This window comes from Orycteropus afer, unplaced genomic scaffold (assembly GCF_000298275.1).
Source record: "Orycteropus afer afer isolate SDZICR_OR568_19922 unplaced genomic scaffold, OryAfe1.0 scaffold00051, whole genome shotgun sequence".
NCBI lineage: Eukaryota > Metazoa > Chordata > Mammalia > Tubulidentata > Orycteropodidae > Orycteropus > Orycteropus afer.
Genome location: NW_006921638.1, coordinates 6,627,254 through 6,650,257, shown reverse-complemented (window position 1 = coordinate 6,650,257; position 23,004 = coordinate 6,627,254). Strand labels below are relative to the sequence as shown.

At 35.5% G+C, this 23,004-nt stretch overlaps 1 protein-coding gene across 1 annotated transcript in view; it reads left to right on the top strand.

Annotated features, from left to right (window-relative positions):
* The window catches only part of RALGAPA1 (Ral GTPase activating protein catalytic subunit alpha 1), a 343,304-nt gene that overhangs the window by 182,761 nt on the left and 137,539 nt on the right, over positions 1-23,004 (top strand). Inside the window, exons 20-27 of the mRNA XM_007938553.1 lie at positions 861-1,077; positions 2,220-2,396; positions 6,322-6,474; positions 9,813-10,006; positions 10,591-10,689; positions 11,369-11,524; positions 12,907-13,035; positions 18,016-18,141. Of these exons, the coding sequence (XP_007936744.1) occupies positions 861-1,077; positions 2,220-2,396; positions 6,322-6,474; positions 9,813-10,006; positions 10,591-10,689; positions 11,369-11,524; positions 12,907-13,035; positions 18,016-18,141 (1,251 nt within the window). The remainder of the gene's footprint in view (positions 1-860; positions 1,078-2,219; positions 2,397-6,321; positions 6,475-9,812; positions 10,007-10,590; positions 10,690-11,368; positions 11,525-12,906; positions 13,036-18,015; positions 18,142-23,004) is intronic.

Below are 23,004 nucleotides of genomic sequence, written 5' to 3'. Positions count from 1 at the left end.
TTTGCTAAAGTGCTCTGGTACCAGCTGCCAGCCCTCTAGGAAAAATAGCAATAGAGGTCTTTTGGAATAACTTCCATAATTTTGATAGCACAAATACTGATTACTTAGTCATTCCAGATAACTTTGCAATAGATTGCAATCAAGATGAATGTTGGGATTATGAGAAAGAAAAAAAAAAAGAAGTATTATCCCTAGTAATACTTAATCGCAGGAGAAAGATATGTCAGTCTGCTTACATAAAGATTACAGCCTTGGAAACCCTATAGGGCAGTTCTACTCTGCCATATAGGGTCACTGTGAGTCAGAATTTACTGCACTGCAAGGGAAATACTTATTAAGGAAAGATGCTTCTGAAAGTGAGTTTTTTTAAAAGATGGTCATATTCCATTTGGGTTTCACCTTATGTTAATGAAAGTCTATAGCTATATTACATTTACATTTATAGTAGTTTGTTTATTGTCTTTCTTGAGTGGTTAAAAATCATTATAGAATGTCGTTTTCTCAGTCTTCCCTGCCTCCTTCCTCTCACTATGTCTTCTGTTGCTGTTTCTTTTTCCACTTGAAACCTTGCTCTTTCTACTGCCTTAATTTATATTCACTCCCTGGATCCCTATTGAGGCTTAAGAGTCTCAGGCTTAGCACTATCTGATATTTGGGTTTTTGCTTTAAGTAGACTAACAGTCGTTCAGACTCCAGTGCTATGCGGTTACATAGATTTTTTGGTGAGTGTTTCCCAGCCCCCTCCTATTCAGTATTTAGTGCTGTGATTATCTTGGAAATAGAATATTTTCAGATACTTGATGAGAATGAAAATTACTCTTGTATTTTATTTAATGGCAAAATATGTCTTGAATCTTTAGACTATGACAAGAAGAGGAAGTAGTCCAGGCAGTCTTGAAATTCCCAAAGACCTCCCTGATGTACTAAACAAGCAGAATCAAATGCGCCCTGTTGATGATCCAGGTGTGCCCTCAGAATGGACTTCTCCTGCCAGTGCAGGGAGCAGTGACCTCATCAGCTCAGATAGTCATTCGGATTCTTTCAGCGCTTTCCAATATGATGGCCGAAAATTTGACAGCAAGTATCTTTTTCTACTTGAGCAATATTTCTTTTGTTGTTTTTTGACCAAGACTGAGTTATGGATTACATAAGCATCACCTTCCTCTTACTTAGGACAGGGTTCTCACACATTTCTATTACATTTGTTATTGAAATTTCAAAGTTTTAGGGAATTCTCTCAGGTGAAACCACTTCATTTTGCCAAACTAAGGACATTTTAAAAAAAAGAAAGCAGTATCCTTTAACAAACAAATGACATTTTAAAACCAAAAATGTAGAATGAAAAAAAATATAGGATCAACTTTATGTTAGAATAAAGGATAATCATGGTTATGAGTTGACCTGCATACAAAATACACAAGAATTATTTATAGAAGACTTTACTATAGAGTTTCTTTCCCTTTTTCATTGCCAGGTTTAGATTTATAAACAAGTGTTCAGAATTACAGCAAGTACACGAAATGCTTATTTTTCTTACAATGCTCCTTTTTATGATATTGCTGGAAGTTATAGTATTTTACCACAATCTAGATAGAACAGAATTACTGGGTCCTGGAATCTCTCTTGAATAATTGGTCCATGTTAAAATGACATCAGTGATGTTATTTGGTGCTATACTGCCACTACATAACTACTATGCTACAATTCAGTAGTTCACTGCAGTCAGTGAAGGACACCAAAAAATGGGGGAAAAAAAAAGAAAAAACACCTTATTAACCAAGTTTGTGAAAAGCTGGGAGGTGCATTGGGGAATGAATGACATGTTTCCTGTTCTCATGCATGGTATCCTACTCTGATCTCACTGACACTAGGAATATGATTTAAGAGAAAGTATTATTTCGTATCATGTGCCATTTTTTTAATATATAGCTCTATCCAAGATTATAAAGTAATTGAAAAGCAGTGAATACCTTACTAACTATAAGAAAACATGGATACAAATAGTGTCTTTTATAAACATTTTTATAAATAAGCTAGGAGACCTTTTAAAAATCTATTCCTAATTATAATCTTCAAAGTGTTATTTACATTATTTACACTTGCCTGTGTGGTATTTAAGTAGAATAGATTTGAGGGGAATGATAATTGATCATTTTGCTGAAATAGCTGTGTTTCTTTTGTAACTGAGACTCATATATGAGCATTTCTTCTTCCTATAGATTTTGGCTTTGGAGCTGACACTGGGATTGCAACCTCTGCTGAGGTGGATTCAGGTTCTGGCCATCATCAGAGTGCTGAGGAACAGGAAGTGGCTAGTCTAACCACACTTCACATAGATTCTGAAACAAGCAGTCTTAATCAACACGCTTTCTCTGCTGAAGTTGCAACAGTTACTGGTAAAGTTACTTGAATATATTCTTTAAATGCATATATGAAGCCTTCCAAAGAATCTGCTTAGAATTTTGTTTGAGAGATTTTAAATATTACTTATTACTATTTAGTTTCACTCATCTTTATGGAACAGTGGAAGGGGAAGGAAAAAAAAGAACATTAAAATAAGAGTTCTTCACCTAGAGTCAGTATGGATAAGCTTCATGAATTTTTTGAATTTCTGATATTCTGTGCAAAATTGTATACACACATGAACATGCACATGTATACTACAACAAGCATTATATCTTTATCATTTTCATTTAGAGTTAGCCTAGATTTTTATAGATTTATTTGGCCAAGTATTTATTACACCAAAGAAAACAAACCAAAGTCACTGCCATCAACTCGGTTCTGACTCATAGCAACCCCCATTCAGTTTCCAAGGCTGTAAATCTTTACAGAAGTAGATTGCCCCATCTTCTTTCCGCAGAGTGGCTGGTGGGTTTGAACTGCTAATGACCTGGTTAGCAGCCAAGTGCTTTGTCCACTATGCCATCACTGCCCAATAGAAGACTTTATTTTTCATTATGTTAATATTCTGCATTTATACAGTAAATTACTCTTTTCAGAAACTATTTGTATGTGGCCAAACCTCCCACTATAATACCATACATGGAGTCAAGGAAATTCAGTCATGCTAAATGCCAGTTCACATTTTTAATGGTTAATGCAGTGATCAGAGTGAGCCTGAATGAGTAGCAACCCATAGTTCTGGGATTTCTACTACATGATCCAATTTCATTCTGGTTCCAACTGAAGTTTAATACTACTTGCTGGTGTTTATCACTGGTGTGATTTTTGCTTCCGTGGTCAGCTGCAACTTAGAAGACTGAAGCAGCAGTTTTTGCATCTCTGAGTTAGCTGGGGCACATTTCCTCAGCCAATTCATACAGGTTAAGTTGGGCCAGGGGAAAACTAGAGATAGATAGCAACTCATCATTTGTTTTTACATCCTGCCTTCTCTTTTCTACATCTCTTCTCCCAGGGTATGAGTAAAAACTTGAGTCTTCCCCTTTGCAGAATAGGGCACTGAGTGGAGGACAGGACCCAATTGTGTTCAATCCACAGTACCATTTAAACTAATCAAAGAGAAATATCAGAGTAAATTCTTACTTTATAGTGAACATTTTTTTTTTACTGCAATTGTCCTTAAAAATAAATGTAGGTGAAAAGATAGTTACCATTAAGAGTAATCAGGGAAATACAACTAAAAACCACACATAATGCTACTATACACGTATTAAAACAGGTTAAAAATACATTATCAACTGTTGAAAAGGGTGTGGCACAACTGGAAAACCATATACCTTGCTACTAGTGGGAATGCCCGATGCCTGAGGCATCTGACTGCTAACCAGAAGGTTGGTGGTTTAAACCCACTGGCCACTCCACAGAAGGAAGACTGGACAGTCTACTTCCATAAAGATTTACTGCCTCAGAAACCTCGGGGTGGCTATGAGTCGAAATTGACTTGATGGCAGTGGGATTTTTTTGTTTTGTTTTGTTTTTTTTATAGCCATTGTAGAAAAATATGGCAGTATTTTAAAGTGAAGCATACATTTACCATATGACTGACTGTTCCTAGGTATTTACCTCAGATAGTTATATGCTAAAGTTCATAGCATTATTCTCAGTAGCTAAAATTAACAACATTTCAAATGACCATCAATGAATGAATGAATGAATGAATAAATTGTAGTGTTTTGATAGTATGGACTAATAATCAGCAATTTAAAAAGAATTATCAGTATTTGTAGGAGCATACTTGACACTCAAGAACATTATACTGAGTTGTCAAATACAAAAGACAACATGCTGTATTATTTCATGTACATGAAATTCTAGAAAAGGCACAACTATAGTGACAAGGATTATCAGTGGTTATTTGGGATTAGAGGCCACAGGAGGAAATCAACTGTTTTTAGGGTGATGAAACTGTTCTGTATTTTGACAGTTACAAGACTGTGTATAATTACTAAAATTCACCTAGCTGTACACTTAAATGGGTAAGGTAGAAAAAATAAATGTAGGGTTTTATATTCTATTGTAACATAAATTTTAATATTCGAAATTCTAACTTTTTGGATGGTCTAGAGGGATTATTGAACCTTACAAAGGTTAGAATGTCAAAGTAGAAATAATGAAATGCCTCAGAAGTTTTCTCATTGGTTTGAGATCCATTGCTTATCTTCCTCAGCCTGTGACTCAGAAGAACCCCACCATAGTCTTTATCTGGAGACAGCTGTCCTTTTGAAGGAAAGAGTTTGTAAACATATATTTCAGTGAAGTAGACAGGTTTCTTCATACAAACCTAATTCTAGTTTACTTTAAGCTATTAATCAGACTAATGTGGTTTTAGCAGATTCTTATTTCTCTTTCAAAATTTATTCAAAAATAAATTTTCCCACAGAAGTTCTAAAAATAAAATTGATATTATTATGATTATCATGATATTATGGAGCATTTGTACTAGGCCTTTTGCTTTTATATGATTTTTATATAATTCAATTTCTAAGAAATTTTAGTATATATGTAACATATTTACTATACCTGCTAATTATTTCTAGGGCCCCACTAGGAATTTTTATTGTTGTTGTTAGAAATTATAATTTTAATCAGTGACATTAACAATACTACAGAGCTGTTGTCTAAGAAACTAAAGCAGTTCTTGTATTTATTTCTGTTTGAAAGACATGAAATTGAGCAAAAGACTATTAGCCTTCTCAGGAAGCAATGTCTAAACCGAGACATGAAAAATAAATAGAAATTAACCAGACATATAAGGAAAGGAATAGGGTTCCAAAGGATAAGCATATGGAAAAGGCTGGAGGTTTCATGAATCATAATAAATATAAGTAGTTTCTTTCTATCGCTAGAGTCTCAAAGTACTAGTGTAAATGTAGAAAGATAAGAGAGTTGCAGAAAGACTTGAAAACCATACTCAGAATAAGTTTGGGCTTATTCTGAGGTGTCATTGAAGGATTTTAAATTCAGGAGTAATATGATCAGATCGGGAGCTCTGGTAGCATAATGCCTAAGGCACTTGACTGCTAACCAGAAGGGTGGCGGTTCAAACCCACCATATACTCCTCGGAAGGAAAATGGGGCAATCTACTTCCGTAGTGATACTACCTCGGAAACCCAAGGAGGGGTCACTATGAGTCAGGGCCAACTCGACGGCACATAACAACAATAACAACAACATGATCAGATTACATTTTTAGAATTTTTTGATACCTTTTGGAGAATGGATTGGAGCAAAGAGTTGAAGCATGAGGGAGAGGGATGGGTACTGCTGGGGATCACTGTAATACAGGCTAGCAATGATAGTGGCCTGTGGAGCAGCAGTGAACAATACTTGTACTCTTTAATTGTCACAAGCTTAATTAAGTAAAATAATATACCAATGAGTCTCTGGTAGCATAGTGGCTAAGACACTTGCCTGCTAACCAGATGGCTGGCGGTTCAAACCCACCAGCCACTCCTCGGAAGGAAGGTTGGGCAATCCTACTTCTGTAGTGATACTGCCTCGGAAACCCAAGGAGGGGTCGCTATGAGTCGGGGCCGACTCGACGGCACATAACAACAACAACTAGAAAGAAAACTAATTTCATGTTTCAATAGGTAAGCTATAAAGGAGAGTAGATATTCTAGCTCTCACTGATGGCTCCTGTTAACTAGTACATCCTGTTCTGATTCCATCCTATTTCCATGATAGACATGAGATGAGACCTCTAGGTACAATATTATTATTATTCCTTGTGGCTAATTTATAATCTGTTTTTTACTTTTCATGTTTTTATTTTTTATTGATGTATTAAGCATTACATCTTAGGGTAGGGTATTGAATATACTCTTTATGGTAATTTTATTAAATTATATTTACAGGTTCAGAAAGTGCTTCCCCAGTCCAATCAGCTCTGGGATCCAGATCACAGACACCTTCCCCTTCTACACTGAATATAGATCACATGGAACAGAAGGATCTACAGCTTGATGAGAAGCTCCATCACTCTGTTCTTCAGACACCAGATGATCTAGGCAATATTTGGAAATTAGAAATTTGCCATTTTTCTCTTTCAGTACATTAGTATCAGGAAGATTTCAAATAAATAAGTCACCTTAAACATGATTATACATGATTATTATAATTTATTGTCTTTTGGAAATTTGTTACTATGACATTTTTTATTGCTCTTTTTTACTTATTATTGTCCTTTAATTAGAGCTTTGCATTATTTTTGTGCTTTGTATTATCATTCTTTGATATCATGCTGTTTCCTAAAACAGAAAATGTATAATTTGCCATCAGTATTCTTAATTTTAATCAAGCTTTCATTGAAGTAGTTGATCAAATTGAAAATTTTTTATTGATTTTAATTATGCAGGTATACCAACTAAATTAAGTTAAAAAGCAGATGGTCCATATGAAGTATTTTTATTTTTAAGTATATGTTTAAAAGTACTTGGGAACCCTCAAAAATTTTAAGTTAAAAAAATTCATTTTGGCTAAATCCTACATGATATGATAAACATCAAGATAAAGACACATTTTGCAAATATGCCAAAAAACTTTTGGTCAAAGACATAGTTTATAGAAGATTTACAGTAATAATATACATAGCTAGTTTTCATTGGAAATGCAGCACATTTACTTTCTGACCAACTAAAGAAATTTAAAGCCATAAAGCTTCTGGGTGTTTTTTCCATTCTTTTAATATGTATTCACATTGCAGTTACATAGGCCTAATTTTCTGTTTTATGGATTATCATGGACCTTTTATTTTCCTGCTTTGCTCTGTAGTATTTTTGTTTACAATTTTTTCCCCAGCAGTAGGAAAAAATTTCAAATTATGGAAAAGTTCCAAGACTAGTAAAAAGAACGCCCATAAATCCTTCACATAAAATCCCCACTTAGTAATATTTTGCCACATTTGCTCTCTCTTTATACACACACACACATACACACACAGTTACACACTCACTCCTTTGGCTTAGCTGTTTGAGAGAGAATTGCAGGTATCATAACACTTCATCCCAAACACTTCAGCAGATATGTCCTAAGAATAAGTTTGTTTCTTGGATTATCACAATATATAATTATTTCATTCAGGAAATTGAACATTTATACGTTACTATATATATGGGTCGGGTTTGACTCAACGGCACATCACAACAACAACAACAACGTTATTTAGTCCATAGTCAAATTTCCTGTATTGTCTCAGGAATGTCCTTTATAGCTATCCCCTTTCCACCACGATCACCACTACCAACTTCATCTAGGGTTTAATCAAGGATCACACATCTTTGCTTGCTTTTTAATTGTTTAAATTTCTTAGCTTTACTTTGAGAAGGATATATTAGAGACCAGTTGGTTGATAAATTGCTGTATTATCAAAGAGAGCAGGGAGGCAGTAATAGCTACATTGTGGTTTGGTTTTGTTTGAGTGGCTTTACACTAGAAGCCTAATTTTTATATGGAGAAAGGCTAATTATTTAGTACCTTTTTTTCCCCCCCGAACATTTTACTCTGATTTGGGTGAAAGTTTACTGAGCAAATCAGTTTTCCATTTAACAATTCACACACATTTTGTTTCATGTTGTTGATTGTAATCCCCTCAATGTAACACCACTCTTCCCACTTCCTCCCTGTGTTTCTCATTTCTATTCCCCTTTCTCTCCTACCCTTCTGAACTTTGTCCTTGGGCAAATGTTGACCTTTTGATCTCAAATGGTTAATTGTTCTAAGGAGTATGAACCATCCTAGAGTTATTGTTCACCTCGTAGATCTTTCTGTTGTTTCACTGAAAATTGAATTGTGGGAGTGAGTTCAGTTCCAGGTCTGAAGTTGTGATCAAGGTCTATAGTCTTGGGGATTCCACCAGTCACTATCCGACCAGTAAGCCTGGACTTTTTTTTTTAATGATTTTGAGTTTTGTTCCACATTTTTTGCCCACTTTATCAAGGACCTTCTGATAGGATCCTTTCCAAAGTAGTTGGTAGTGATAGCCAGGCACCATCTAGTTCTTCTGGTTTCAGGGTCTTAGAGGCTCAGGGTGGTGTGGTCCATTAGTTCTTTGGACTAATTTTTTCCATATGTCTTTGATTTTCTCCACTCTTCTTTGCTTTGGACAGGGAGAGACTACTTAGTAACTTATAAACAGTTATTATATAATTTATATGGAAACAAAAAAAGTATCTTCAATTTTAAGCGCTAGGAGTAATTGATGTTACTTATCTTAAGAAAGAACTTATTGCAGATGATCACTACATTGGGATATTGTCAATCATAAACAATTGTGACCTTGTGATTCTTTCTACAAAATTTTTAGTTTCCAAAATTATTTAGATACATGGATGTATTTCTTGATTTTTAAATAATTTTCTACAACCTATTCCATTATATACATTGAACTGGAAGAGAACTATAATGATATCTGGCCAAAGCATCTATTTTATAGCTAGGAATTGTAGCCTTAGAGAGGTTATTAAATAACTTGTACAACATCACAGTTAATGGCTTAAATGAGATTAAAAGCCCAATGTTCTATCAGTTGGTCTAATCAATATTCTGTTGTTACCCATGTTTCTTGCTCATAATCTTGCCAATATTAATACACAAAAGAAGTAAAATTACAGAAATTTTAGATTTCTTTCAAATTTTATCGAAACATTTCTTGTATTTTGTGGTAATCATTTTTGTATTTGATCTGACTTAATTGCGAAAATAAAAATACACCTCTTTTGGAAGTACAAAGAAAAACTACAAAGAAAAAGGCTTATAAAGACTTCTTATAAGATCTGCCTTTGGCCTGAAATTATCTACTAACTTGATGATACAACCTGAACTAGCTATTAGATAAAATGAGTGTTTGTGCTTCTAAATTTGGACTTCATTTATATGAAGCATAAATTTCTCCACCTGGTGCCTGCAAAGTGAGTGGTGCTTGTTTTATTTTCTCCTTAGGTGAATATAGGGAGAAACACTATTGACTAAGTAATTATTAGCATAGTAAGGAACTTTGGACTGGTGAGGTTCCCACACACACACAGTTATGGAGTTTATTAGAGAAATAGTAAGTTACAGTTCAGGATCAGAAATGACTCACAAATTAGTTCTTTGGTCAGGATGGCTTCTTCTCAGCCATGCCCACAGGCAGGCCTCTCTCTGATCCTTGGCCCCTCAGGCCTCTTGAGCCTCCTGGATTGGCAGCCTCTGCCCTCTGGATTGGTGAGGTTTTGACCTTATTAGGGAAAAAATAGCACTAATGTCTGTTGGCATTTCTTTTATTCACTTTTTTAGATATTTTAGTTTTTATGATCCATTTTCTAGAAAAAATACTTATGCTATTGTCTTGTTTCATTTTTTTCTATAGAAATCAGTGAATTTCCATCTGAATGTTGTAGTGTGATGGCAGGGGGTACTCTCACAGGATGGCATGCTGATGTTGCTACTGTGATGTGGCGAAGAATGCTTGGCATTTTGGGAGATGTCAATGCTATTATGGATCCTGAAATACATGCTCAAGTTTTTGATTATCTCTGTGAGCTTTGGCAAAATCTAGCTAAGGTAAAGAAGAAAGGAAAAGATGCAAGGGGAGAAGGGAAGAAAAAGTGTTAGGAAGTAGAAGAGGCCTCACTACCATCGAGTTGATTACAACTCATTCCACCTCCTTTTGTGTTTCTGAGGCAGTAAATCTTTATGAAAGTAGATTGCTCAGTCTTCCTTCTATGGAATGCTGGTGGGTTTGACCTGCCAGCCTTCTGGTTAGCAGTCACATATCTTAGGCAGTATGACACCAAAGCTCCTTAGAAGAAGTCTTCCAAAAAAAACCCACTGCCATTGAATCAATTCTGAGTCATAGCGACCCCCATTGGGTTTCTGAGGTGGTAAATCTTTACAGAAGTAGATTGCCCAGTCTTGCTTCTGTGGAGTGGCTGGTAAGTTTGAACCGCCAACCTTCTGGTTAGCAGTCAGATGCCTTAGGTATTATTGTGCTTCCAGAGCTCCTTAGAAGAGGCGTTAGAGAACATTAAATCCCCCTTACATATAGATAAACTGGTACCCAACATGAGAAGTCACTTAACCATGATTAAATAGCTATAGAAAGTAGACTTGTTTTCATAGGCTTGTTTTTTATTTGAAAATTGCAGATTAGAGATAACCTCGGCATTTCAACAGATAATCTAACCTCCCCTTCTCCACCAGTTTTAATTCCTCCACTGAGAATTCTTACACCTTGGCTATTCAAGGTAAGCTTAATATATAAAGTCTTAGTTTGAATGTTTCATTTATTCAATAAGCTTATGTTGTTGGGTATCATCAAGTCAGTTCTGACTCACAGCAGCCCTGTATATAACAGAACGCAACAGTGCCCAGTCCTGTGTCATCCTCACAGTCACTGCTGTGTTTGAACATACAGTCAGGCTTATAAACTTGATAGAAATTTTAACTGTTGTATAGCCGTCCAGAATTCTTATTTTTAAACTAGTAGTCTTAGAAAGTTATTAGGCATTATATAAAGAGAGTGGCATACCAAAAATTATTGTAGAATGTATCATTTTAGTTATTTATTTAATTTCCTTAGTAAAACAGAAGTGAATATAGAAAAATATTTTATTGTTTAAAGTGAGATGTGGACCTCAAAGTTGTGTCATGAATATGCTGTGTGCTTTTAAAGATCTAATTTTTAAAAGTATTATTTAATATATTTGGTACATTTTCCTAAATGAAACAAAATGTGGTATTCATACCTACAGTGTATCATTTTGGATGGTAATAATAGTTTCAGTAATCCTGATTTTAGCTCATTAAATAAATTGGATCATCATAAAAATAAATGAAAAAAATTCATTGTTTGCTATACTAAGCTATGTAATATTTAACATAGTATTTGTGCTTTGGTATTTAAAATTGATCTTTTAATTGTAGGCAACTATGTTGACTGATAAATATAAACAAGGTAAATTACATGCTTATAAGCTTATATGTAATACAATGAAAAGAAGACAAGATGTATCCCCAAATAGAGATTTTCTAACACATTTCTACAATATAATGCATTGTGGATTACTTCATATTGATCAGGTAAATATATATACCTTCTAAAAACTTACTATATCAGTTTATATCTCAATTCTGTTGATTGATTTTTAAGGTATGGAATTAAAACTATCCCCTTATATAGTGGTTTATATCCAAATAATTTCCATTTTATGACCTCATTTGTTCTTGAAGCATGGTTGAAAAATGAACTGTTGTAGTTAGGGTTTAACTTGAGTGTTAAATCTCTCTTTATCTTAACTTTAATGATATATCTACCAGTTCATTTTTTTAAAGGGGGACAACCATCCTTTGCTTAGGTATGACACATCCTCCTTTATGCCCTAATTTACTTATTGTTAACATCTACTTATAGAAAATGGACTTGAACTCAAGTTTAAGGCAAAGCAAACCAGAAGAGAGTAGTTTTCATAGGCTAGTTTTGTAGTTCATAGTTGTTTTTAGACACATATAAGTTTGTTCATCTAACCATGCAGCTGTCAGAAGCTTTTTCCACTCTAAGAATCTTATTACTATTGATTATATTGACTTATTGGCAATCACTTTGACTTGGTATTTGTATTAAAGACAATCATTTAGATTGTCATAAATATGACTCTTGAACATTACTTCAGGGATCTTGATCTTGGCTATAAAACTGAAAAGTGTGGAAGGTGACAAGGTATGTAACATTTGTATCCTAATGTGGTTAAATATCACTTGCAGTTCATTTAAATATCTTTCAGTTAGTATTAAAAGGTGATAGTTATACCTCTAAAAATGAAAGAAAAACTCATATATACTTAATTTGTAGACATGTCTCAAATGAAATGACAATCTTAATTACAGAAGAGGATTGGTTTCATTTTAGATCATTCAGATTGAGTGATGCAGCCTAATACACTGCATCCTCATGATGAATTTCAAAGGTGAAGTAAGGGAATAACCAAGTCAAGAATTTGTCTTTAAAATTGCCTGAGATCTAGAATTCTGAGGCTAGACAGCTGTCATCAACAGACTTGAGTTTATCTAAAAGAATCACTCTAGATGCTACCTTATTGGTCATGTTGCTTCAAGATAACAGTTACTGCATGAAAGTAACTAAGTGTCAGAAGAAACTACTCCACAGTTTAGTTTTACAGTGCATGGGCCTTATATTCTTAACCTTCTGAAGCAAAGAGCCTTCCAATTTGCCCAAGTGTGTGTGTGATGTCAGCTAAATATATTTTAAGTTTACTTTAATTTGACAGAATGTGATACTAAGCATCGGTTATTTGGGAGAATTAAAATTATTCTTTCCAAATAGTCCATATATAGTAATTACCTTTTTAAAATTTTATTTATTATCTATTTTTAAGGCTATTGATTACCTGATACCCAAGATTACATATGTCATATTCTTTTCTCCTCCTTTCCTTATTCCTAAGGATATTGTCAATACAATTATCAAGCACTGCTCACCTCAATTTTTTTCACTTGGTTTGCCTGGTGCCACAATGCTTATTATGGATTTTATCGTAGCAGCTGGTAGAGTGGCTTCTTCAGCTTTTCTCAATGTAAGTTTTTGTTTTCTTCATAGTATAACATACGTTAGCTAACCAAGATTCAACTAACAAAGTAACCAAAGGAAGAGCCATTGCTGATAAAATCTACAATCTGATGTCCAAGAAAACTTGGAATTTATTGGAATGATGATTATTTTCTTCCATGTTAAAAAAAAGAATAAATGACATTCTGAAACATATGGAAGCATTACAATTATTTTAAGAATTGTCCCAAAGACTGTAAAATGGATTAAACCAGATAAACAAAACAGGATTTAAAATTAAGAAAGTTAAGGAAGTAGAAGAAAGTAAAGAAAGGGGAGTGACTATATAAAAGAGAAGTAAGAAACAGTGGGTGGTAACTCAGAAATATGTTCTAGAAGTAAACTCTGAACTGTGAAACCACATGGGAAGATTTTTGTTAAAGCTGTGGTGCTGCAAGAAACTGCATATAGTTGGAACTTGTTCATGTATGAGTGTCTGAGGTAAGCTAGAGAGGAAGGTAGCATCGTATTTAACTATAAATACTGCAGAGGTTAGATTTTATAGTTAGGAAGGAATGAATAACCATTAAGCAAGGAGTAACATGATCAAATTTGTAATTTAGAAAGATTACTCTGAAGCACAATATAAATGAGAACTGATAATAAGCCAGAAGTCAATTGGACAAAAACTAAGGGAATATGGAAAAAGAAAATCAATAATACTTGACTACAGCCACTCCTCAGAAGGAAGATTGGGCAATCTACTTCTGTAGTGATACTGCCTCAGAAACCCAAGGAGGGGTTGCTATGAGTCGGGTTCAACTCGATGGCAAATAACAACAACAACAACAACAGTACTTCATAGCTTACAAAGCAGTTTAGCTTACATTATTTCATTTATAAGCTGCCAAAGACTTACTGTGAGTGAGAAAGAGTTCTATTTGTAGAAGAGTAAGTTATTAGGTATCCATGAGATGTCAGGAGGGCAACTGCATATATAAATCTGGAGCTCAAGGGAGATTTCAGGACTGAAGTTAAAAAACTGGAAGACATTGGCTGGTACAAGTCATCTGGAGGAAATGGTTTAAATAAAGAAGAGCCTTTATTTATAAAACCCTGTTACTCCAGTTTCCTGAGAAATGGAGCAAATCTTATTCCTTGGTATCTGTAGCAACATAGTAAGTATTTATTAATTGAATATGTAAGTATTAATTGAGCACCTAGTATGTGTTCAAAATCTTGCTAAGCCCTCTTGTAGTTATTAAACCTTTTTTTTTCCCACCGTGTACAATTGTGCTCCATTGAGTGGGATTCCAGGGAATGTAGATTAAATGAGATATATTTTACCCTCAGGGAACATATAGTTCCCTATATGTTGGGGAGATAGAAAAGTATATAACAACTGTAGAATACAGAGCATCAAATTGGTACTTAGAGGAGGAGGATAACACAGTGGTTGAGAGCATGGAGTGTAAAGCCAGTTTGCCTGGGCTCAAATTGTACTTTTGACACTTATTAGCTGTGTAACCTTGGGTAAATCACTTAACTTCTTTATATCTCAGTATCTTTATTAATAAAATGGAGATAACCACTTCATTAGATTGCTTTATAAGGATTAATTAATTAAACTTGTAATATGCTTGGAACATTTTATGACACACAATATGTGCAATAAAAAAAATTATATAAATATTAAAATAATTTGGTAATTCAGAGAAAGGAGATATCATATTTGTTTAGAGGCAATATGAAGGTTTCATGGAAGAGAGATTTAAATAGATCCTTGAAAAAGTAATAGTATTTTAATAGTGAAAATGGAGGTCAGAAAAGGTATTCCAGGCAGAAGGAAGCAGGCATGAATAAGATGTATTCAAGGACAATAATATTTTTTACTTAGAGGCTACTTAATCTATAAGAGAGTAATGGACATAAAGACCAGAAAGGTACTTTAGACTCTTGGTACCCAAAGTATGGTCTACAAACCAGAAACGCTTGGCATGATCTAGATGGTCATTAAAAATGTAGAATCCAAGACTCTAGCCCAGAGTTGCTTTTAACCTAGATCCCAAATGTTTAGTAGGACAATAAAGATTGAGAAGCACTGCTTTAGACTAATCTTAAAAGATCTTAAAAGCCAGGGATGATCGTTAATTGCTTTTTTAGATAAGCAATTAAAATTTTTGAAGTAGGGAGAAAGATGGTTGGATCTGTGCTTTAGGAATATTAAAATAAATATAATCTAGGAGTAGATTAAATGGAAGCCAAATTAGAAATGGGAAATAAGTTACAAGGCTCTTTCAGTATCAACAATGTATGCATATGCAGTTTATCAATGTCTTGAATACTGATAAAAGTTGATAAACTCATAGGAGATTGATATATAAACTAGTGTAAATTTTTTATTTTTTATTTTTGCTATGAAAACTATTATTATTCAGCCCCCGAGGATGGCCTCAGGGCCTCGGGCAGTCAGCTGCCACACCCAAGGCTGGCGGTTCAAACCCACCGGCCGCTCCCCACCAGGTAGCCAGGCCGTCTCTTGGGAGCTCTGGTAGCATAGTGGCTAAGGCACTTGACTGCTAACCAGAAGGCTGGCGGTTCAAACCCACCAGCCACTCCTCGGAAGGAAGGTTGGGCAATCTACTTCTGTAGTGATACTGCCTTGGAAACCCATGGAGGGGTCGCTAGGAGTCGGGGCCGACTTGATGGCACATAACAACAACAAAAGGCCAGTTATTCAAGATGATTAGTCAGCAGATTTCCTTCACCTTTCTCAAGATTCCATAAAAGAATTAAGCCCTAACATCCTAAGGTATCCACCATATGCAACTGCCTTGTGCATCTAAAAGGATACTTGTTATGTAACATGCTTGGGGAAATTTTAATAATACATTTTTTCTGTTTTGTGGTATATGAGCAATCCTTGCTGAGAAAGGCTGTTTATATGAGCTCATATCATGCAGAAATGAATGATACCCACATCTCCACAATAAGGTGAAGAATAGTCTTTTCCTTTGGACAATGTGGAGATACTAAAACTGAAAATTAAACTCAATGCCAGTGAGTTGATTCCAACTCATAGCATCCCCCATAAGATTTCCAAGGCTGTAAATCTTCACAGATGCAGCCTACCTCATATTTCTTTGTGCAGCAGCTGGTGGATTTGATCCACTGACCTTTTGGTTGGCAGCCAAATGCCTAATCACTGCACCACTAGAGCTCCGTACCAGAAGGACCTGTGTTGGAGATACACAGTCCAAATAGTGCTCTTATGGATGCTTATTTGAGATCCTGTGCATATCATCTTCCTTCTGTTAATGTTTTCTTTCTTTCCTTAGGTTACAAAACAATTGACTAGGGTTTGCCTTTCTTAATTGCTATCATGTTTCAGGTCTGCCCCAGTATACCAATATACCTGAATGTTAGGTAACCTGATTAGGTTAGGTAACCTGATCCACATTTATAGCTAAACTCTTTCATTAAATACTGATTTTTATCAATTTCCTTTTTATAGAATAAATTTTATTTTAAATTGCAATACAAAAAACCACCACTGCTGTCGAGTTCATTCTGACTTGCAGTGACCCTATAGAATAAAGGAGAATTGCCCCATAGGGTTTCCAAGGCTGTAAATCTTTGTGGATCCAGACTGTCTCATCTTTCTCCAGCAGAGCAGTTGGTGGGTTTGAACCTTCAGCCTTTTGGTTAGCTGAAACTGAGTGCTTTAACGCTGTACCACACTCAAAAAAACCCACTGCCATCAAGTCAATTCTGATTCATAGCAACCCCGTTGGGTATCCAAGGCTGTAAATCTTTACAGAAGTAGATTGCCTCATCTTTCTCCTGCAGAGCAGCTGGTGGATTTGGCCTGCCAGCCTTCTGGTTAGCAGCCAAATGCTTTACCCACTATGACACCAGAGCCAGAGCTCCTTAAATTAGTATTTAAATTTGAATTTTCTTTTGGGTTGATCGCTGCAGTTTACTTTGTCCCATCACACTACTATCTTGTATCTGTAAATCCAGACTACTTAAAAAATCTGGAAACAAGTTGTTTTATGAAAATCATATAATGGAACACTACTCTACTGCCTTTATTATAATATAACATTAATTAATATGGGGAAATTCTTTTGGAAATGTGTTTGTGTTTTATGTGAGTAGAAGTATTGTATTTCTAATAGATTTGCTTTTAACATTTTTATTAGGTATTATTAAATATATATTAATTTGCAGTCATTTTCATAAATAAGACAATATGTTAGTAAGTGGTACATTGTATTAGTAGGTGTTTGGTGAGCATGCATAAAGGCAGAAGGGGAAAAGTGTTCAGTGCTGATTTCAACTTCAAAGGTTTTTCAACTTCAAAAATGTTCAGTGCTGATTTCAACTTCAGAAGTTTTTCAACTTCAAAAATGGCTTAAAACAGTTAAGGAAAAAGATAAAAAGTTACTTTCATCTGAAGTTCAGGCATAAATACTGATTTTGTTTTTAGTAAGTAACATAGACAATGCTTTCCTTAGGTGCATAATATAAAAAGCCTCAAGACTACTGCCTGTTTCTTGAAGATACAGTTAACATTTTCATTCTTATGTACTTTATTTATCTTTAGATAATAATAATGTAATGACATTAAGTCATCAGCTATTAGTGCAATATATGATGGTGTATGAGCTGCCTTTATTTATGTTTTTCTTACAGGTTAAATTTATACTGGGAGCTAAATTGTTTCCCTACTTACAGTTCGAGTAATTATAGCTTATTTGTGCTTATTAGCAGCTTTTGGGGGAAGCTCTACTATTTAATGGCTGCAGTTACTGAGAGTAGCAGAAGGTTATGTGGAAAGTATAGGTGAAAAAATTAAATCTTTTTCTGTTTCCCCTTTTCCTTTTTGAATTTTATCTTTCCCTCTCACTTCCATGTGTAGTATGGTAGGTTAATAAAGTGATTTTTCTGATAATTTAATGACACAATTAAATACATTTAAAGATTTTTAAAATCTGATATGTAGGCACCAAGAGTGGAAGCACAGGTTCTTCTGGGATCGTTGGTTTGCTTTCCCAACTTGTATTGTGAACTATCTGCTCTCCATCCCAATATTCCTGATATTGCTGTGTCTCAGTTTACAGATGTTAAGGTAAGAATCTGATGATAGTTTTTAGTATTTAAATGATTTTATAGCCATAAAGAATGTGTAATAAAATATGCATTCTTTCTTTTGTTTTTTGAAACCCACACAATTGTTAAAGAACATTACCCAGACATACCACCCAGAGATTAAAGCTGCAATGTTTGTTGGAGTATAGCCTTTTTTGTGTCTTTAACTGCACTGGAGATTTTTGTCATTTTTAAACCCACTTGCATATCTTCCTCTTAGGATTCATTCATTCACTCACCAAACAGTTTATTGAAATATCTTGTGAACTAGATACTATGTTGCTAATGAAAGGCTTCTGAGATTGAGATGGCAAACTGAACCCACAGAGAGCATAATTGACTCCCTCTTCCAACTTCCCAATGTGTTGAGTCAGACAATATATTGGAAAATTGGGTTCTGCTACAGGAAACTGGAGTAGCAATGGGGATTCCATGTTACAGAAACATTAAAGGACTTGAACAGAAAATGGTGCAAAATTAAATAGTGATTATACAATTTCCAATGGTATTTGCCCTGCATGCCCGTAACACCTGTACTTGTCTTTCTGTAACATTTATCATACGTGAAATTACTTGTTTAGTGTCTGACATTTTCTTTAGACAGATAAACACAATGAAATCTTACTTACTCTCATATCCTCAGAGTCTAACACAGTATCTGACATATCATATGTACTCTGAAAACATTTGTTCAACAAATGAACTTGGCTTATATGTAAATTAGAAAGGTCAATGCAATATAATTTTCAGTGGCACTTAATAAAAATCACACAAATTGACCTTTGGTCTGCAGGGATATAAAGCTTTGATTTCTTCTATTTTCAGAAGATTTTGGAGGTTAGGGATAAGTAATAGTTTTAATATACTTAAGCAGCTTTGAGTTAGTTAGGGATTAGCCTAGGCATCTGCATACTAACTATGTTTCAGAATGGCTTTTCTCTGCTAGCCTGTTCCCATTTGTAATGAAAATGTCAAACTTATGCCTGTTCCACTATTGTACATTGGAAACAAATAACTTGTATTCTAGATTTCAGATGTTCACAGATGAGGAGAAATTTTGCCCCAGATGGAATATACCTAAAATCTCTCCCATATGTAATTTAGATGACTCAGAGGATAAGATTTTGAACTCGGGGTCTGTTTAAGACATTTGGGATGATACAGTAGAGTGAATATGTTTTACATTTGAAAAGGACATGAATTTTGAGGGGCTAAAGGGTAGACGGTCATTGATTGAATTGTGTCCTGAAAAATATGAGTCAGCATGGCTAGGCCATGCCTCCATTTTGTGATATTGTATAATTATCCTCTATTTTGTGATGTGTTCTAAATTTTAACCTCTGTATACTAATGAGGTGGGAGCATAGTGCCTAAGGCATTTGACTGCTTACCAGAAGACTGGAGGTTCAAACCCACCAGCCACTCCTTGGAAGGAGGGTTGGGCAATCTACTTCCGTAGTGATACTGCCTCGGAAACCCAAGGAAGGGTTGCTATGAGTCGGGGCCTACTCGATGGAACATAACAACAACATGTTAATGAGGCAAGATCAGTGTGTGGTATATCATGAGTCATACCTTTTATCTCACAAGAGAGAAAAGGAGAGAGAAGCCAGCAGAGAGGGAAGGGATATTCTACCACCAAAAAAAGAGAGGTAAAAGTGGCATAAGTGGACCTGAGTTCCCTTCACTAAGAACCGCCTAGACAGAGAAAGATTGATGCCAAAACACATGGAGATCTCCAAGGAATGCCAGGCCCACAGATGTTGAAAGGAGACAAGAACCTTCCTCTATAGCTGTCTCCCTGAATTCGGACTTCTAGATTCCTAAATTGTGAGAAAGCAACTTTCTATTTGTTAAAGCCATCCATTGTTGTTATTTCTCTCATAGCATCAAAAAAAAAAAAAAAAAAAAACTCAACTGCCATCGAGTTGATTCCAACTCATAGTGATTCCCATTGGGTTTCCAAGGCTATAAATCTTTACTGAAGTAGATTTAGATTGCCCCATCTTACTTGCACACAGCAGCTGGTAGGTTTAGAACTGCTGACCTTGTGGTTAGCAGCCAAATGCCATAGGCACTGGACCATAGTAGCACTAGATAACTAGAATACTGTATAGTTATTCATGTTGTTGTTGTTAGTGCCATCACAGCCACTCCTCGGAAGGAAAGTTGGGCAATCCTACTTCCATAGTGATACTGCCTCGGAAACCCAGGGAGGGGTCGCTATGAGTTGGGGCCGACTTGACAGCAAACAACAACAACAACAACAGTCAGCTCCAATGCATAGCGACCCTTTGTACAACAGAATGAAACACTGGTTGTGCATCATCTTCACAACCCTTGCTATACTTGAGCAAATCATTGTAGCCACTGTGCCAGTCTATCTTGTTGAGGGCCTTCCCCTTTTTTGCTGACCCTCCTTTTTACCAAGCATGATACCCTTCTCCAGGGACTGGTCCCTCCTGACAACATGACCAAAGTAGGTGAAATGAAGTTTGGGCATTGTCACTTCTAAGGGCCATTCTGGCTACACTTCTTCCAGGACAGATTTGTTCATTCTTCTGGCAGTCCGTGATAGTGTTAATATTCTTTGCCAGTACCACAATTCAAAGGCATCAACTCTTCTTCAGTCTTCCTTGTTTATTTTCCAGCTATCACATGCATGTGAGGCTATTGAAAACACCGTGGCTTCGGTCAGGTGCACCTTAGTCTTCAAAGTGACATCTTTACATCTTAAGACTTTAAAAAGGTCTTTTGCAGCAGATTTTCCCAATGCAATATGATGTCTCTTTTCATGACTGCTACTGTGAGTGTTGACTGTGGATCCAAATGAAATGAAATCCCTGACAAATCAGTCTTTTTCCCATTTATCATGATGTTGCTTATTGGTCCAGTTGTGAGGACTTTTCTTTGTTAAGGTGTAATCCCTACTGAACACTTCAGTCTTTGATCTTCATTAGTAGGTGCTTCAAGTCATCTTCTCTTTTAGCAACCAAAGTGTGTCATCTGCATATCACAGGTTGTTAGTGGGTTTGCTTCATGTATTTTGGGGCTGTGATGTTAAGCACATTTATAATTGTTATCTTTTCTTCATTAATGAACCCTTTCATCATTCTATAATGTCTTTCTTGTCTCTTACAACACATTTTGACTTTAAGCTCTCTTTTGCTTGCTATTTGCATGGAATATTTTTTTCATCCTTTCACTTTCAACCCATTAGTGTCTTTGGGCCTAAGAGGTATCTCTTGTAGGCAGCAAATACTTGGATCATTTTTTTTTTCTTTTTTTCCCCTTCCCCATTCTGCCACTATGCCTTTTGATTGGAGTATATAATCCTTTTGCCTTTACAGGAATTACTAGTAAGGTAGGACTTACTTCTGCCACTATATTATTTGTTGTTTATGTCTTAAGCTTCTTCTTTTTTTTTTTTTTTTTAAATCAGTTCCAGTTTTTCATAGTGAACCATTTGATTCTCTTCTCCTTTCTTTTTGTGTATATTTTTTAGACACTTTCTTTGTGGTTACCTTGAGGATTATTTTTAGCATTTTGCATTCATAGCAACTGGGTTTATATTGATATCAGTTTAACTTGAGTAAAGTACAGAAACATTATTCCTATACTCAGGAGCTCTGGTAGGGTAGTACCTAAAGCACTTGACTACTAACCAGAAGTCTGGTGGTTCAAACCTACCAGCCACTCCTCAGAAGGAAGGTTGGGCAACAATCTACTTCCATAGTGATACCACCTCGGAAACCTCAGGAGGGGTTGCTATGAGTCGGGTCTGACTCTATGGCACATAACAACAACAACATTCCTATACTCTGCCCATTTATTACATTGTTATCACCAGCTACATGTGTGTGCATCATGTGTCCTGCAATATAAATTTGTGCTTATTCTTTTTATGCATTTGTCATTATGGGCATGTACGTAGAACATAACTATTATTAGTACCAGCCAAAAATATGTTGAAACAGTCCCTTGTGCTTGTCCACGAAATTACCTTTAATGGAGTTATTTTACTCTCTAAGTTTTTTTTTTTTTTTTTTAATTAGGATTTGGGTGAAGATTTACAGAGTAAATTCACTTTTCATACAGCAGTTCACATATACTTTGTCTCATGTCATTGACCAAAATTTACAATGCAGCAGCTCCCCTCCCACTTCCTCCCCATAGTTACCTCCTCCCAGTGTCCATCCCTTCATACTCTTCTGCACCCTGAGCTATCTCCCTGTGCATAAGCAGCCCTTCCTTCTCCCATGATTGTTCTCTCCAGGGCGTGTGTCTACTTGAGGTAAATGTTTAACTCACTTGCCTGTACTTTGTTTGGCTGGAAACCACAGTTGTGGGTTCAATTCCAGACCTGAAGGGCAGCTAGGGGCCATAGTCTCAGTGGTTACACCAGGCTCCATTGGACCAGCAAACCTGGTCCCCACCTTCTTTTTTTTTTTTTTTTGCCTCCAAATGATTTTGAGTTTTGTACCACATTGTTCTCCCTCTTTATGCAGGATCTCCTACATCCCTTCCAAGTGGATGGCAGTGGTAGCTGGGCTTCAATCTAGTTCTTTTGGTCTCATAGTTGTATTATTTTACTCTCTAAGTTTTAAATTACTGTGTAGTGTCCTTTCTTTTCCATCTGAAAGGTTTCTTTTAACAATTCTTGTAGGACCTGTCTAGTGATAATGAACTTCCCCAACTTTTATTTACCTGGAAAAGTCTTACTTTTGCCATCATTGTTACAGAACAGTTTTGCCAGATAAAGAATTTATTATTCTTCTCTTTCATCACTTTAAATATGTCATTCCACTCCTTTCTCAATGTGAATCTTTTTGAGGTGCTTGGA